This window comes from Schistocerca nitens, chromosome 1 (genome assembly GCF_023898315.1).
Source record: "Schistocerca nitens isolate TAMUIC-IGC-003100 chromosome 1, iqSchNite1.1, whole genome shotgun sequence".
Lineage (NCBI taxonomy): Eukaryota > Metazoa > Arthropoda > Insecta > Orthoptera > Acrididae > Schistocerca > Schistocerca nitens.
Window position 1 is genome coordinate 1,204,384,729 of NC_064614.1, and position 17,516 is coordinate 1,204,402,244.

The following is a 17,516-nucleotide window of genomic DNA, read 5'->3' on the forward strand; positions in this document are numbered from 1 at the left end:
GACACATCCATGCCCGAGGCAGGATTCGAACCTGCTATCATAGCGGTCGCGCGGTTCCAGACTGAAGCGCCTAGAACCGCTCGGCCACACTGGCCGGCATCGTTGGTCCACTTCTGGCCTTTATCCAAGCTGTTCTTCGCCTTGGCCTTGATTGATAGAGTTGTCGGAAGTTTTCTTGCAGGACACCGTGCTAAATTCTGTTTAACTGTGACGTTAGATCGTTAAGATCCCGAGATGGTGAGATGGTTTGAGGGTTGTGCTCAGAATGCTCCAAACGTCCTCAACTGGGGGGAGATCCGGCGACCTTGCTAAGGTAGAGTTTGGCAAACACGAAAACAACCAGTAGAAACTGTCACGTTTGTGCGAGTGAGTGTTATCGTTCTGAAATGTAAGTCCAGGATGGTTGGCCATGAAGTGCAACAAAACGGGGTGTAGAATATCGTCGGCTTAATGATGTACTGCAAGCGTGACGCGGATCACAACGGAGGGGGTCCAGCTATGAAAAGAAAAGGAGCATTTTGGGCAGAGCCCTCCAACCACCTCGCCATCTGGGGATTTTAACGATCTAGAGCGCCATTTGGACAGAATTTGACACGATATCGCTCAGGAGAACATCTGACTATCATTAAATACCAAGCCGAATAGCTGCTTACACAAGGGCCAGAAGTGGACTAACGCGTTGTTGAATTTCCCAGTTTGTGACAGTCTTGCTCTTTAATAAATCCTCCAGTTTGTCTGAAACTGTAACCATTTGGTTATCTGCAGACGTACATCACATCTACTGATTTCCGTCCCATTCGGATAATTGCTTCGTGATGCGATTTTTTTTGTCTTGGACTGTAGTATAGAGCGAGAGGATATTAGGGAAGGCATGCACCAACCAGGTCCACTGTTGAGACCAGAAACAAAGAGTAATTCACGATTGTATCCACACAACAGTACGCAAATAATTTGAAAAACTGGTCGAAAACCCACACAGACAGATATATCATTGAACAAATTGCCACAGAATTGGAGCACCTGAGGAACACGTAACTATATCTTACATACTGATATGAGTTTCTAAATTGCATTATAGTCTACCTTCACATGTACTTAAAGGTACACGCAGAGTACTTTAGAAAGGTACATTTTACTTTACTTAATTTTCATTTTGAAAGTGCCTGCAGGCTTACATAAAAAACAAAGACTTCGCCTGTATTTCTGTCTATGAACAACCAGGCTTACAACAAACTAAAGACAATTATAGCCAAAGAAATGTCAAAGAAAACCTTAAAAGAAAATTTATTTCGAACTTGATTTGGGAGTTGAAGCTAATGTGGAATCACAACGAATTTATCTGCCAAGACTACAGCGAAGTTGATGATTTTTCAATTTTTGCCAAAAACAGGTTGTAATTTGAATTTCTTATGTCGCTGTTCTGAAACAGAGACAATTTCAGGATGTGTACCACACAGATATCCTCTTTGAAGATGCAGAACGTATTTTTTTGTTTAGTATGTCACAGTGGCAAATATTAGAAAGTGAAATAAACTTCGTCACGAGGTGATTGAAAAACGAATTGTTACGAAATATAATTTAAAAGCAACAAAATGTACATTTATTTAATAAATGACAGGGGACTGCAGCAACGAGTGTTATTGGATTACAAATTTATCTATTATTCTTGACGCTTTTCATTCACAGATGACGAATAAATATTTCTATTCTTGTAATTGAATAATATTTCGAGTAAATAGTTTTATTTGTTATTCACGATTAATGAATAACAATTTTTATCTGTATTCCTGTTCGTCATTGAAATAAATTTTGCCTAACTCTGGTTTTTGTTTAACTGGTAAAGGAAGCATGCATACACTGGCTTCTACAATGCTGCAATCATATTGTCTTGCATTTGCTTTCCTTTTGAGAACAGAAATTTCGAATCTTAGAAAATTAAGCAGAAGCATTCTTTCATAATTCAGTTCAAAGTGCAATTAAATACATTTTGTTGCACTAGAATATTATTTTTAGTGAGAATGTACTTCCCGTCCTTAACTTTTCTGATAGGTAGATAGGGAGCGGCCTACTGATGGTGAAAAGAGAAGCAATATTATGCAGTTTTATGTAGCATTAAGTTAACATGCGCAATTATAGTGAAATATGAAACGGTAAAATGAAATTAATCAACACTGGCAATACAGTGCGTAGGAAAGAAGGATATGTAACTGCATAAAAATCCGAATTCTTGTAAGAAGAGATAATATATGGGACGAACAGGGGAAAATCATCGCGGGGGAAGGCGAACTAAACATTTCGATTGCTTATCAACATTTTAGGAAGTTTCTGTACTCTGTAAATGAATCATATAACGCACCAGGCAAACCAGTTTTAGTGTTCCAGTGTTTGGAGCCATTATCAAGAAGACAGGACAGCAGATACTGAACGAATTCGAAGACGCACTACTAGGACCGCACCACATCACCATAGTCCATAAGAAATTGTATCAGAGATTCACGAGGAACTTGAATAGGAGTTTTTGGCCGAAACATAACCTTGTTCTCAAGAAATCTTTTTGAGTAAATATAGATAAACGATATTAAAGTAAAACTGCAAAAATTCTGTTGTCTCCAGTGTGTAAATAGATTTCGCAGATAACATTGGAATAAGAGTGCGTAGAGCACGTATTGTGGCAAACAGTCAGCCATTTTTCACCTCGATCGATACACGAAGAGAATGGGATAGTTAAGTTGTTAATATTTTTGTACCCTCCACCATACACTGTACAGTCGCTTCCTGAGTTTGTAAGTAAATCGAAAAGCACAGCTCTTCTTCATTATTCCTTCATAAGGGTAATGATGTGTGATAGTAGCTAGCTCAAAATAAATTTTCCACACTAATCTGCCTGTCTGGTTGTCGACCTGTGAGAGTTTGGAATTTCTTCCACGCAGTCTCATTACAACTGAGAATGCTTTCCAGCTGATTCACGCGGTAGGTGATGCCCTTATTCCTTGGAGATGTTGACTGGATACTTACTGTAGCAGTCGATCGTTGATGTCACGATTGTAGAAGCAAAAAGAAACACCGTGGCATCATACGATTTGGCAGAAATCATATCTACGTCGGTCAGCTGCTGACGCTGCACGCACCTCACTGTTGCAGAGCGAGCAGTTGATGATGTCCGCGTACAGTAGCTACTGGCCGGACGCTAACCCTCGCTTCAAGAAGACGCTGCTCATCTTCATGACGCGGGCACTGCAACCCCTCCAGTTAAGGGTCGGAAAACTGTACCCGCTCTCAAAGGAAACATACCTTCAGGTGAGGTCTATTACGTTATTACGATACATTCATTTCTGAGCATCTCATCGATATTAATATTCATACTTCTTAAGCACCCGTACAGGATGTGCCACTACGTATCGAACCTCCAGTTTCTTCCATCCATATGCACGAGTTCTCTAATGGTCAGCTCAGTCCATTCTGCTTTGTCTCTCCTGCAGAGCCAACGACGCCGGATTCCCCGTGCCCTTCAACCCCGAACGTTTCCCAATGGTTCCGACAGAACTTTATCAGTAACTTCACATCCTAGTTAACATGTTGTACCTGAAAATGAATCCTGATGAAACCCAGGTAATAAGAATAGGACGCAAGGCCCGTTCTTTACGTCTTCATAATTTCCATCTCACCATCCATTACCATCCATTCCATCTTACTAATACACAAAAATATTTTGGAATAACTCCTTGATCCCAAACTAACTTGGCCCTCCTTTCAACTAACCACCCAACAAGAAGCTCATAATAGACTGATAACTGTCCATAGATGAGGCTCAAGTCCTTCTGCCATCCTCTACGACTGCAAATCTTTATTCGTACCATCTTTACTTTCGCCAACATAATTTGGGTCTCTGTCCAACCGATATGTTACTAGCCATTACAAGTCCGATGAAGTGTTGCAATCACCTCCCCTCCCGTATACATCTTCTTTCTCCCACGTGCATCTTCTACCAGCTGATTAAATTTGTTCCTCTCTAAAATATAAATACAGGAAACTGCAACTGAAAGCAGTAACTTTTCTGAAATGCTTATTTATTCCATAAACCGGTTTTCGACCCTTTACAGGCTCATCTTCAGATGGTGTACACGAGATTACATGAATATTTCATAGCACAATGCTGGGTATTGGCTGTGTGACAAGAAGATGGAACATGCTTCATTGAGTATTGTTTATATGGCATTTTGGATCCAAAAATGATATCGGTACTTACTGCGACAGTATAGCACTCCGTCTTCAGGCCACGAGTGGCCTACCGATACCATCCGACCGCCGTGTCATCCTCAGTGGAGGATGCGGATAGCACACCGCTCTCCCGGCCGTTATGATGGTATTCTTGACCGAAGCCGCTACTATTCGGTCGAGTAGCTCCTCAATTGGCATCACGAGGCTGAGTGCACCGCGAAAGGTGATCTCACGGGAACTTTTTTTTGTACCATATATATTTATTTAAATATATTAACAATGATACATTTAAAAAGACATTTTATTCTATTACCCTATTATATTTCTACTGTTGGTTAATATTACTGTCATTTTATAGGTTTTCGTTTTTATATTTTTTCCTTTTTCGTTTTTTGATATTGTTGTTCCTTGAACCCTTTTACATGGCCATTTGTCATCTTTTTTGGGTAGACATTGCAGGACAGGCATAATAATTTATATGTTTGAGTTCATGTTTCTGTATGTCATGCACTTGTGATGCCACAGGCACATTGTGCATTCTGGTTTGATCTCTTCCTCTAGTTTGCACTGTTAGGTGGGACAGTATAAGGGAAACATCACCATATTAGATGGAGCAGAAGTGGAAGAAACTTTTTTACATATGCTACAGATTATATATAAATTGTAGAAGAGAGAAAATTTTGTCATATTGTATACGAGAAGCAGAAAGGAGAGTGTGATTAAACAATATAATTTTATAGGGCACATAGTAAAGGAAATCATTTAAAAAATAATGAGTAGTTGGCACTTTCCACTAAGTAATGCTTGTATTCTAGACAATATAGTACAAATAATGAAATAAAATAAAAAAAACTGGTAGTACTACTGGGCATACTTTTGACACTGTTTTGGCTGCGCGCATGACAGATGTTCCCGGTGTATCCACTGCGGCAAGGCTGTTGCCTACTGCGACAGTATAGGCGAGATTGTCATTAGTGCTTATCTATCATCTTCCATTGTGGTTGTGTTGGCAACGCATCACCCAATTACCCCGAAACTTTGCCATCATCCAGTATGTGCTGTCGAACGGGTGTATGTTACAAATATCTTCACTTGAAGACGTAACATACTTTGATCAGAGACCTTCTTTTTGCGTGTAGCACCGTCGATGTACGGGCAAATGCTTTAATCAAAACAGACGCTAACATAAATTCCCAAAAATAAAGTAAAATTGCAGCTAATGTATATGCACATGAACTTTACATTTAAAAACAACAACAACAAAATTTCACTGGAATTTTTTTCTTGTTGTTTTTAAATGCAAAGTCCACGTGCATATACATTAGGGTGTAATTCACTGCAATTATTATAAATGTGCAATCCTAAAGCATCGACGGCACACCGACCAGCACAGCGCCGCGAAACGGCATCAAGCAGGCGCTCGCCCGCACGCCAATGGAAAGAGCGGGCAACGCCACACGTCCAGAACACAGAGTTCTGGGTCCCCTATCAACGCTGATTTAATCAGCCGTCCATGGCTGGTTGGCCCCAGTTCGGTCGCCGACTTCGAGAGCATCAATACTGTGTAATAGGAAGACGATGCTTAGCCTGCATTCTGCGAGTACTAATAGGTTGTCAGTGTATTTACACGAAGGAGGCACAACAAGTTAAGCAATGGTTCTCTTCTTTGTAGAATTTTAAAGTTTAATGTACATATCATTTTGGATTCCTGCTACCAGCCATCGCCGCTTTTCTGCTTCATTGTTTGCGTCAGTGCTGTCAGTGCTGTCTCCCACAGAAACTGAAACAACAGTAGCTTTATTTTATTTTTGGGGAATCATGTTAGCGCCGGTTTGATTAAAGTATTTGCTCATACATCTACTGCATTATATGCAAACCAAAACAGGTAATGTCTCTGATCAAAGTATGTTACATCTTCGTGTGAAGGCGTTTGCAACACGCACCTCATGGACAGCACATGCTGGATGCTGGCAAAGTTTCATGACTATATATATATACACTCCTGGAAATGGAAAAAAGAACACATTGACACCGGTGTGTCAGACCCACCATACTTGCTCCGGACACTGCGAGAGGGCTGTACAAGCAATGATCACACGCACGGCACAGCGGACACACCAGGAACCGCGGTGTTGGCCGTCGAATGGCGCTAGCTGCGCAGCATTTGTGCACCGCCGCCGTCAGTGTCAGCCAGTTTGCCGTGGCATACGGAGCTCCATCGCAGTCTTTAACACTGGTAGCATGCCGCGACAGCGTGGACGTGAACCGTATGTGCAGTTGACGGACTTTGAGCGAGGGCGTATAGTGGGCATGCGGGAGGCTGAGTGGAGGTACCGCCGAATTGCTCAACACGTGGGGCGTGAGGTCTCCACAGTACATCGATGTTGTCGCCAGTGGTCGGCGGAAGGTGCACGTGCCCGTCGACCTGGGACCGGACCGCAGCGACGCACGGATGCACGTCAAGACCGTAGGATCCTACGCAGTGCCGTAGGGGACCGCACCGCCACTTCCCAGCAAATTAGGGACACTGTTGCTCCTGGGGTATCGGCGAGGACCATTCGCAACCGTCACCATGAAGCTGGGCTACGGTCCCGCACACCGTTAGGCCGTCTTCCGCTCACGCCCCAACATCGTGCAGCCCGCCTCCAGTGGTGTCGCGACAGGCGTGAATGGAGGGACGAATGGAGACGTGTCGTCTTCAGCGATGAGAGTCGCTTCTGCCTTGGTGCCAATGATGGTCGTATGCGTGTTTGGCGCCGTGCAGGTGAGCGCCACAATCAGGACTGCATACGACCGAGGCACACAGGGCCAACACCCGGCATCATGGTGTGGGGAGCGATCTCCTACACTGGCCGTACACCACTGGTGATCGTCGAGGGGACACTGAATAGTGCACGGTACATCCAAACCGTCATCGAACCCATCGTTCTACCATTCCTAGACCGGCAAGGGAACTTGCTGTTCCAACAGGACAATGCACGTCCGCATGTATCCCGTGCCACCCAACGTGCTCTAGAAGGTGTAAGTCATCTACCCTGGCCAGCAAGATCTCCGGATCTGTCCCCCATTGAGCATGTTTGGGAGTGGATGAAGCGTCGTCTCACGCGGTCTGCACGTCCAGCACGAACGCTGGTCCAACTGAGGCGCCAGGTGGAAATGGCATGGCAAGCCGTTCCACAGGACTACATCCAGCATCTCTACGATCGTCTCCATGGGAGAATAGCAGCCTGCATTGCTGCGAAAGGTGGATATACACTGTACTAGTGCCGACATTGTGCATGCTCTGTTGCCTGTGTCTATGTGCCTGTGGTTCTGTCAGTGTGATCATGTGATGTATCTGACCCCAGGAATGTGTCAATAAAGTTTCCCCTTCCTGGGACAATGAATTCACGGTGTTCTTATTTCAATTTCCAGGAGTGTATATAAAAATATCTCCAAAATAACAGACACAATGCGCATGAGAAGAATCCAATTCATGGGGCACTTAGAAAGAATGGACTCAAACAGATTAACGTACAAAATCCATACATTTTTAAAGAATAAAACTACAAGACTGAACTGGTACAAACAGACGGAAAAAGACCTGAGAGAATTAGGGTCTCCAAATCTACATGATAGAAATGAAATCAGAAAAATCACAAACACACGGGGTTTTGAGGAAGAAGAGAGAAAAACTAACCGACATACATGGTCTACGCAACGAAAGCTAGCCCATTCGTTGTTTATGAAGGAATACTGGGCGAAAAGGAAGGCCAACAAATGTTGATTACGCGTGGTCCTAAGTGATCCATCCGCGAAGAAGAAGAAGAAGAAGAAGAAGAAGAAGAAAACCCTATTTTCTCCTCTGTCTTCTACACCATCATGCTGTTAATGTCCCTATACAACGGATCCTTGTGTCCTTCCGTCTCCACACCCTATGTCTCATAACCTAAGGAAACAGGCCTCTTCCTAAACCTGAGCTCCAAGGTAACGTTTATTAACCCTATCAGCTATAGGCCTATAGTCCGCACTGGAAAGAGAATCCCTGAGAGTTGAGGTGAGCTTGGCGTGGTTGCTCTACCACAATGAACCGTGTAACGTGATTTCGTTTACCTCTCTATACCAACGCCTTGTCGTTGCCGAGGCTCTATAGACGACTATTGTTCCGATTTACGTAGCTTCGATACGTAGTGCTAGGTGGCACGAATTTGACCTTGAGATACAGACAATTATCCTGATGGAATACCGAGCGAGGTGGCGCAGTGACTAGCACACTGGACTCGCATTCGAGAGGACGACGGTTCAATCCCTTCCGCCATCCTGATTTAGGTTTTACATGATTTCCCTAAATCGCTCCAGGCAACTACTGGGATGGTTTCTTCGAAAGGGCACGGTCGACTTCCTTCCCCGTCCTTCCCTAATCCGATGAGATCAATGACCTCGCTGTCTGGTATCCTCCCCCAAAACAAGCCCAACCCCTGCTGGAACATCACATCATCATCGGGTAAAACATGAGCAGTGAAGGAATGCAGATGGTATGAAATAACGTTCACTTAATCGACAGCTGTCATGTTGACTTCAGTTACTAAGAGGTCACACGAAGGTTTACGTGAATGTCTACCTGCACTGGCCAACGTCCATGGCGCCATATATATTTCGAGCAGTTTGTCTCATGGATGACAGGGTATCTGCACACAACTATCGACCTGGTCTAACAACAAATGGGGTTCATTCGACCTGGTGACGCATTTCAATTAATCCACGGTCCAATCTCGACAAGCCTGTGCTCATTGTAGTGGTAACTGATGATTTCATTGCATCAAAACTGGAAAACGTAGGGGTCGTATGCTCTGGAGCCCCGTGTTCCAAAGTGTGCTGGGCGGTGTGCCGCGAAACACTTGTGCCTGCTGCAGTACTGCAGTCTGTTGTCAGCGTGTCAGAATTCGGTCAGGTAAAAGAGTAACAAAGAAACCTAGAATCATTAGGCATACAGTTCTTTCTGTATGTATGTTTTTCAAGATTCAGAATTATCATTGCTTCGATGAATTCCCTTGTTCTGCCGAACTGTGCATTATCTGATTCACCGTTTACACAGGACAGGAAAACACTTACCAGTTTGAAACTTCCTGGCAGATTAAAACTGTGTGCCGGACCGAGACTCGAACTCGGGACCTTTGCCTTTAGCGGGCAAGTGCTCGCGAAAGGCAAAGGTCCCGAGTTCGAGTCTCGGTCCGCCACACAGTTTTAATCTGCCAGGAAGTTTCATATCAGCGCACACTCCGCTGCAGAGTGAAAATCTCATTCTGGAAAGTTACCAGTTTGATTAAAAAAAGGAAGACACTTTGTTTTCAGACGATTTCTCAGAAACACATGTCAGCTATTTATGCCATTAGGAATGTCACCCACATTCATCCATCACGTTCGATTCTTCCAAAAAGTTACACTTTACGACTTCTACTAAATCTAGTACTGATACTAAAACAATATTTCAGCTAGAAGTAGAAAGTAAAAGAAAGCGTTGGTATTGAAAAACTGTTATAGCGGATCAAATAATATAACATTATTTTGTCTCATTCGACTAGTTTTAAATCTGAGGACCAAAATAAATCGCTGATTTTTGCACTAATCAATACACTTTACCATTATTTTGCTACTAACATCTACAGTTACGTACATAACTCTTTGCTATTGAATTAAAACTCTACAGCTAACACACTCATAGCAGCAACCCCTATTCAATGAGACCATCATGGTGTTTCTTAAAGACTTTCATGTAAACTTCATGTAAATGTACTTTCATTTGGAAACAAACCACAAGTTTAAGCATTTTAACTGCTGCCTTAAAATTTTGTATACAGTCATATCATAAAAATACGGGTAAAATGCATCTTTAATTTCACTATTGATGCCCATGACACTTCTCGCGGTTTCTTTTCTCTAATTTGTGAATTTCTCCTTTTTCCCTTAGATATAACAAAGATAAAAATTGGAGCAAAATCCTCTGAATTTAGTTTTTATCCGAGACCAGAGGCTTCACGAACTAAACATTCGAGTGGAAATTATTTTTCTACGTAGCCTTTTAGTGTTGTTAGTTTTCTTTTCAAGACAAGGGCCGAAACACTACTTCTTACCGTATTTTATTAGTGGAGAAAGCTGTCACCCGCATTGTAAATTATGCAAGAAAAGTTACAGACTTCATATAGTGGATTGAAAAACGAAAGACAATGTAATTAACGTTTGATAAATTTCCATGCACTTAAGAAACTGTCATACAGGGTGAGTCACTAACTATTGCCACCAACAATAACTCCGAAAGTATGATAGGACCTGAAAAGTTTCTGGGACAAATGTTGCATGGGAAAACGGGGGCCATAATATGACGTTGGGTTTTTGTTGTTAGGTGGGATCGCGTCAGAGATATGAAGATCAACGTAGGTTTTTTTTTCCATGGGATGCTACAGTTAGGAATTAGGTACTTATTTTCTAATAGCGGCTATCGAGACGAATCCAATGATGTGTAACAGTAATGTGTTTGAAGGTCAAGGTGACATGAACGTCCTTTTACAGAAGGTGTTCGAAGTGATGACCATTGGTATCAATGAAGAGCTGCAATCTTCTTATCATAGATAAAGTGGTATTCCTTATTACTTCGTCACTTGTCGAAGCACCTGCTCTGACAATTCTCTCTCGTGTATCGTGCAAATAGTAAATATTCACCGAATACGGTGTGTTCATCTAACGTGTCATTGACATGTAAACACCATCCGACTGTTTCGCAATACGACAGTAATAGCAACGGTAAGAGATGTATCGTCGAATCAAGCGAATGTGAATGATGTATTCCTTCGAACAACAAGTCGATATGGTTCTAATTTACGGAGAATGCCAACGAAATTCAGTGAGAGCTAGAGACTTATACGCTTAAAGATATGCTCAGCGTACTCACCCTGCACGTCGTACATTTAAATATGTGTATGTAAATTGAGAACAACTGGATCTTTAATGCATCGGAAACATATCCGGCGAAGGAAAGTTACCAACGAGAAAGTGGAGATTGGTACTCTTGCCACTGTGGTTCGAGTTCCTTGTGTTAGCTCTCGTCAAATCGGAAGGGAATCTGGCATGAAACAGAGTAGTGTTGTTCGTGTTCTGTTCTGAGCACTATGGGACTTAACATCTATGGTCACCAGTCCGTGTTCTGCATCGCCATAAATATCATCCTTACGTATCAGTCTCCACCAAGAATTAACTGGTACGGATTGTTTGCGTCGCACTGAATTCTGCCGATGGGCTCAACTTCAAATTCAGAGGTATGACCCATTTATTAATATGATTTTATTTACTGACGAGACTACATTCACGAACCATTCTGTTCCTTGTTCCTAAAGGTGTTTCTTCCAATAACAGACCTAATGTTTCTTGCAGGAATGTGGTGTACTTCCCACCATTAAGATTTCCTTCGATGAAATAGGGGCCTATAATTCTATCCTCCAGAATCCCACACCACACATTCACCGACCACAATTTTTGGTGTGGAACTTGCCGCAGCCAACATGGATTTTCAGTTGCCCAATAATTCATGTTATGCAAATTAACATTTTATGGTTCGTGAATGTAGCCTCGTCAGTAAATAAAATTGTATTAATAAATGTGTCATACCTCTGAATCTGAAGTTGAGCCCATCGGCAGAATTCAATGAGACGCAAACAATCCGTAGCAGTTAATTCTTGGTGGAGACTGATATGTAAGGATGATATTTATGGCTCTGCAGAACACGAACAACACTACCCTGTTTCATGCCAGATTCCCTTGCGATTTGACGCGACTAACATAAGGATCTCGAACCACAGTGGCAAGAGTACCAATTTCCGTTTCCTCGTTAGTAACTTTCCTTTGCCGTATATGTTTCCGATGCGTTAAATATCCAGTTGTTCTCAATTTATCATACAAATATTTAAATGTACGACGTGTAGGGTGAATACACTGAAGTATCTTTCAGCATATAAATCTCTAGCTCTCTCTGAATTTCGTTCGCATTCTCCGTAAATAAGCAGCATATCGACTTGTTCTTCGAAGGAATACATCATTCACATCCGCTTGTTTCGACGATACTAATCTTACCGTTCCTATTAGTTCTGTATTGCGAAACCGTCGAATGGTGTTTACATGTCAATGGCACGATAGATCTATATACTGTATTCGGCGAATATTTACTATTTGCACGGTGTACGAGAGAGAACTGCCAGAGCACGTGCTTCGATAAGTGCCGAAGTGATAAGAAATATCATTCAGTCCATGAGAAGAAGATTGCAGCACTGCATTGATAATGGTCATCACTTCGAACACCTTGTGTAAATGGACGTTCATGCCACCTTTTTGACCTTCGTTGACCTTCAAAGACCTTACTGTTACATATTGTTGGATTCATCTATAGCCGCTATCAGAAAATAAGTACCAAACTGTGGTGTGCGTACTCTAAGACCTTCGGTACACACACCATCAGATTATTTGACTTGTCGATCTAACGAAGTAGGCGAGTGTCAGCAATATGTCTCGTGGTCTTATCGTTGCGTGTTTATCTTCTGCCGTTAGGTCAGACGATAGAAATGCCACTTGCACGCTTAGAGTAGCAGATTGACGGTGACCAACTTTAAACTGAACTTGATTAATTTTCACACACATTTATTAAAATAATAAAAAGCATAGACATTACGTAACTTGATTCTGGATGCTGTTTACAATTGACAATCTGAAGTTCCTTTGGTCTTGGTACGTTAATCTTATTCTCACATATCTCTGATACTTGACAAAGTGTCTATTCATTTATCTTCATGGCTATGTACAGGAATATGATAATCTTATCAGGCGTAGACTGAAACTTGACTATAGACTGGTACACACAAATGCAGACTAATGCAGACTGGTACAGACTGGAGCAGACAAATGCAGACTAATGCAGACTGACTAATCGGAGGTCTGTACACTCATTATAATACCTCGCGCATTCAGGTATCACTGCACAAGTGTGATCTGTGAGCAGAAAAGGTTCTACGTAGCAACAATCTCATTGGCTGCGTTACATATTTATACGCGGATCGGCGGAAGCAGAATTTGGTCCGTCTCTAAGGCAGCGCCATCTCATAGTGCAGAGACGGACGAGCGCTGCGCCTGCGCTGTTGTGCTTAGCGGGGCGCGCTCTAGTGGGAAAGTTGTGTACGCGCTGACTACGCGGAACTATGTACACAACACAAACTATAGCATCCCATTAAAAAAAAAATCTGACCTTCATATCTCTGACACGACCCCACATAGAAACAAAAAACCAACGTCATATTATGGGCCCTGTTGTCCCATGCAACACTTGTCTCACAAACTTTTCAGCTATTATCATACTTTCGGAGTTATTGATGGTGGCAATAGTTAATGACTCACCCTGTGTACAAAGATATTACCAAAATTTTGTTACTTTAAAATAACTTAACACGTGGAACGTATTATCACTTCCCCTCAAATACTTTTGAGTGAAATCATTCACTGAAGAGACTTTATTACTGGAATTTAAAAAATCATGGCATAAAATACTACAAGAAAGAAAAGATTTACTCTGTAGGTCGTCTGCAACCGGTGTCCACGAATCAGGTGATGAAAATGTGGTTTTAAATATAACGAAATCACGTTCTATCGATCTTATCTGTCACCTATGGCCAAATATAAGGATCGCTGACTGGCATGTGCGATCTCCTTGGGTGGCTTCTAGCACCAATGGTAGACATCATCGCCTGGAGATGTGGAGCAGGTGTTCTATTGAAATATCGCGAAGTCTTAGTCACACCATTCCACAAAATGGCCAAGAGTTTCAGTAAAAAATCTTTCACTTCTTCCATGGTAGCTTGTCTAGTATATATCTACCCTTGTCTCTTTGTTTTCTTCCAACTAGCAGCTAAACCAGTTAAAAACAGAACGGTGCTCATCTTCTGTAAGGTAGAGGATTCGAAAAAGTCCAAAAATTATGTGACTGCATCGAGGAATGAAGCCTGCTGCTTCTGGCACGACTAGCGTTTTAGTCCTTCACTTCCCATGTGGTACTAGTAGAGGCAGTAGTAGCAGCAGAATCATAACCCTTATTTTTTACCACAACACAACTCTTATTGTTTAAATCTAGTTTGCAACTTTAAGACGTCAGGTAAAATCAGCACTTGGTGATGCGAAAGTAACTGGTCGTCTCGTATGCTATATCACACTGTTTTTCCATTCCTTGCAAAATGCAGTCATTGAGATAATTGAAAAAGGGCGAATTAATAACGCCATATAAGATTTGGAGACCAGTTGAAAAATAGGAATACAATTCAATCAAAAAAAGTAGTGCTTCTTTCAACACCACCCCTAAGTACGTGAAATATTTCGTTTGTAACCTCATAGACAAAAACAATATATTCTCTTAATAAACAATCTTCTCGAAGCTTTCTTGAGTCTTTTTCATTGCGAGGACAATAAATTGTGTAACTGGATCTCTGAATGCAATATCTGATATTCAGTACCTTTTTAACTGTGCCACTAGTCCTGTGACATTTATATTGTAACCTCTGCGTAAGCTATTCAGTTTCGACAATGTTAAGAAAAAGCAGAATCTAATATGGGTAAGTATGTGGAACACTTTGAATGACCACTAATGTCTACTTCATTTTTACAGATACTGAATGCGTCCTACTCTCTTTTCAACTTGGTGCTCCAAACGAACGGAAGAAATTAATAAGATGACTCATCGACGTAATTTACCAGCATGCATTTTCAGATACTTGAAGGTTGAGATTTAATGCCATAAGGAGATAAGAGAAAACCACTATCAGCAAAACAGTTACATAGAGCTTTTATATTTCCACAAAAAATATTTCAATGCCATTACTTTAGTTTTACAATGAAGTGTCTTTGCTTAAAGAGAATTTTGTAACCAATTCATTCGCTTATGGACTTTGTCACAGCAATTCTACAATTGTAGTTTAGCCTTCTCGTCGAAGTGAAAACAGTGTTACTATAAATACTTTCGTTATAAACATAAAGTCGAATTTTAAACTTTATGCAACATAATCAATCATAACTTTATTTTGGGAAAATGTTTCTAAAGTGAAGTGAACTTTATTTTTCTTATTAATGACAAAAAAGAACAAAAGTAGCCATACATTAGTGAACACGAAAAGCTAAATAGCAAATGATCTCTCTCTTATTTTGACTTTAATTCTATTACTACATTGCTCATAGTCCTAGAATGAATCCACTGGAGCATATGATGGTTTATTGCACCACCATATTTGTGAATCTAGAGTCACATCTGTCATTGAAAATTCTTCAAGCCACTTTTAACCAGTGTTAGAAACTCAAAACACCAAAGTGATTTTCTTTCGAGCTATTAGATCTGCTTCTACCTGACACATACTGCCACCGAATTGTAATACAAAAATTAAAATTTTGTTACTGATATGACATTCAACTCCCAATTTGTTGAATTTATTCACCAGTTTGTTGAATTTATTCATATGTACGCCATTTTTAACGATTTCTGTGTAAACAGTAAGGAGAATCACCACATATATGAAAATGCTTTACACACCATATTGGCTGTAAGATGGCATTGACTTTAGCTTTACTATGAATATCATATGCTGTAACTTTTCTGTATTTATCGTAGCAGAAAATGAATCACATTATCTCTGAATATTTGAGTCTACTTATTTCTACTTTGATGTTTGAACGTGAAGTTATTTTACCCTCTCCCAAAGCTGAATATTTTATTCTGAATATATCTGATCCATATTAGCATTATCTTTCAAATTGAATCTTACACTGGTTTCAGTTTTATTGACTATCTATATCATACGCACACTTTCTGGGTGTTTCATTAATCTCTGTCAAATACTTGAATTATTGAGTAGTTGTAATACATATTCCACACAGTTCACACACTCCCTCACTTTCCTCTCTCTCTCTCTCTCGCTCTCTTTCTCTCGCCGAAACACACACACACACACACACACACACACACACACACAAATATGCCTATTCTGTACATAACAGTGCAGCACCTCAAATACTGGAACCTTTTTTAAAAATACTTCTGTAATTTCGTTAGTAAAAATAAAAGGAAAGTATAATTTAAACTTTGAGAGTTTAATTAGTTTAGATTCAATGACACTTTAAGGTAGAATTTTACGTCATTAATTTTATAGGACTAAGCAAGTAGTACTATTAGTAACTCCTCCATATACAGGTGTAACTCTACCAAACATTTCGGTTCCATAATTAGTCAGTACTTTTACATATACACACCAACATTAACATGGTTACTCTACAAATTGTACTTAAGTGCCTGGATGAGGGTATATCCAACCACTTTTACACTAATTCTCTGTTATTCCACTGTTAAACAACGTGCAGGAAAAAAGAAAATCCATATCTTTCCGTGCGAGTTCTGATTTATTTTGTTTTATCATGATGATCGTCCTCCCTATGTAGGTGAGCGTCAACAGAAGATTTTCGCATTCGGAGGAGAAAGATGGCGAATGAAATTTCGCGACAAGATCCGACCGAGACCAAAAACGCCTTTGTCTTACTGATTTCCATCCCAAATCCTGCATCATGTCCGTGACACCTTCTCCCCTGTTTCTCGATAATACAAAACGTGGAGCCATTCTTTGAACTTTGTCCATGTAATCCGTTAATCCAATCTGGTAAGGATCCAATATCGCGCAGCAGTATTCCAAAAGAGGCCGGACAAGCGCAGTGTAAGGCAGTCTCTTTCGTAGATCTGGTAGATCTTCTAAATGTTCTGTCAGTAAAACTCAGTCTTTGCTTCTCCTTCCGCAAAACGTTTTCTATGTGTTCTTTCCAATTTAAGTTGTTTGTAACTGTAATTCCTAGCAATTTAGTTGAATTTAAGGCCTGCAACCCAAGTTTAAGAGATTCACTCATGTGGATGACCTCACACGTTGCACTAATGAGGGTCAACTGCCAATTTTCGTGCCATACTGATATCTTTTCTAAACCGTTCTGCAATTTGTTTTGATCTTCTGTTGACTTTACTAGGCGGTAAACGACAGTGTTATGTCGAAACAACCCTAGACAGCTGGTCAGATTGCCTCCTAAATCATTGCCTCCTAAATCATTTATATAGATAAGGAACAGCAGAGGGCCTATAACACTACCCTTGGGAATCCCAGAGATCACTTCTGTTTTACTCGATGACTTTCCGTTAATTTCTACGGAGTGTGACTACTCTGACAGGAAATCACGAATCCAGCTGCATAACTGAGACGATATTTCACAAG

At 41.0% G+C, this 17,516-nt stretch overlaps 1 protein-coding gene across 1 annotated transcript in view; it reads left to right on the top strand.

The window, feature by feature from the left end:
• LOC126233490 (odorant receptor 43a-like) overlaps positions 1-15,127 on the top strand; it is a 112,407-nt gene extending 97,280 nt beyond the window's left edge. Inside the window, exons 6-7 of the mRNA XM_049942867.1 lie at positions 3,142-3,297; positions 14,888-15,127. Coding sequence (XP_049798824.1) covers positions 3,142-3,297; positions 14,888-14,947 — 216 coding nt within the window. The 3' untranslated portion in view covers positions 14,948-15,127. The remainder of the gene's footprint in view (positions 1-3,141; positions 3,298-14,887) is intronic.
• Positions 15,128-17,516: the final 2,389 nt, after the last annotated feature.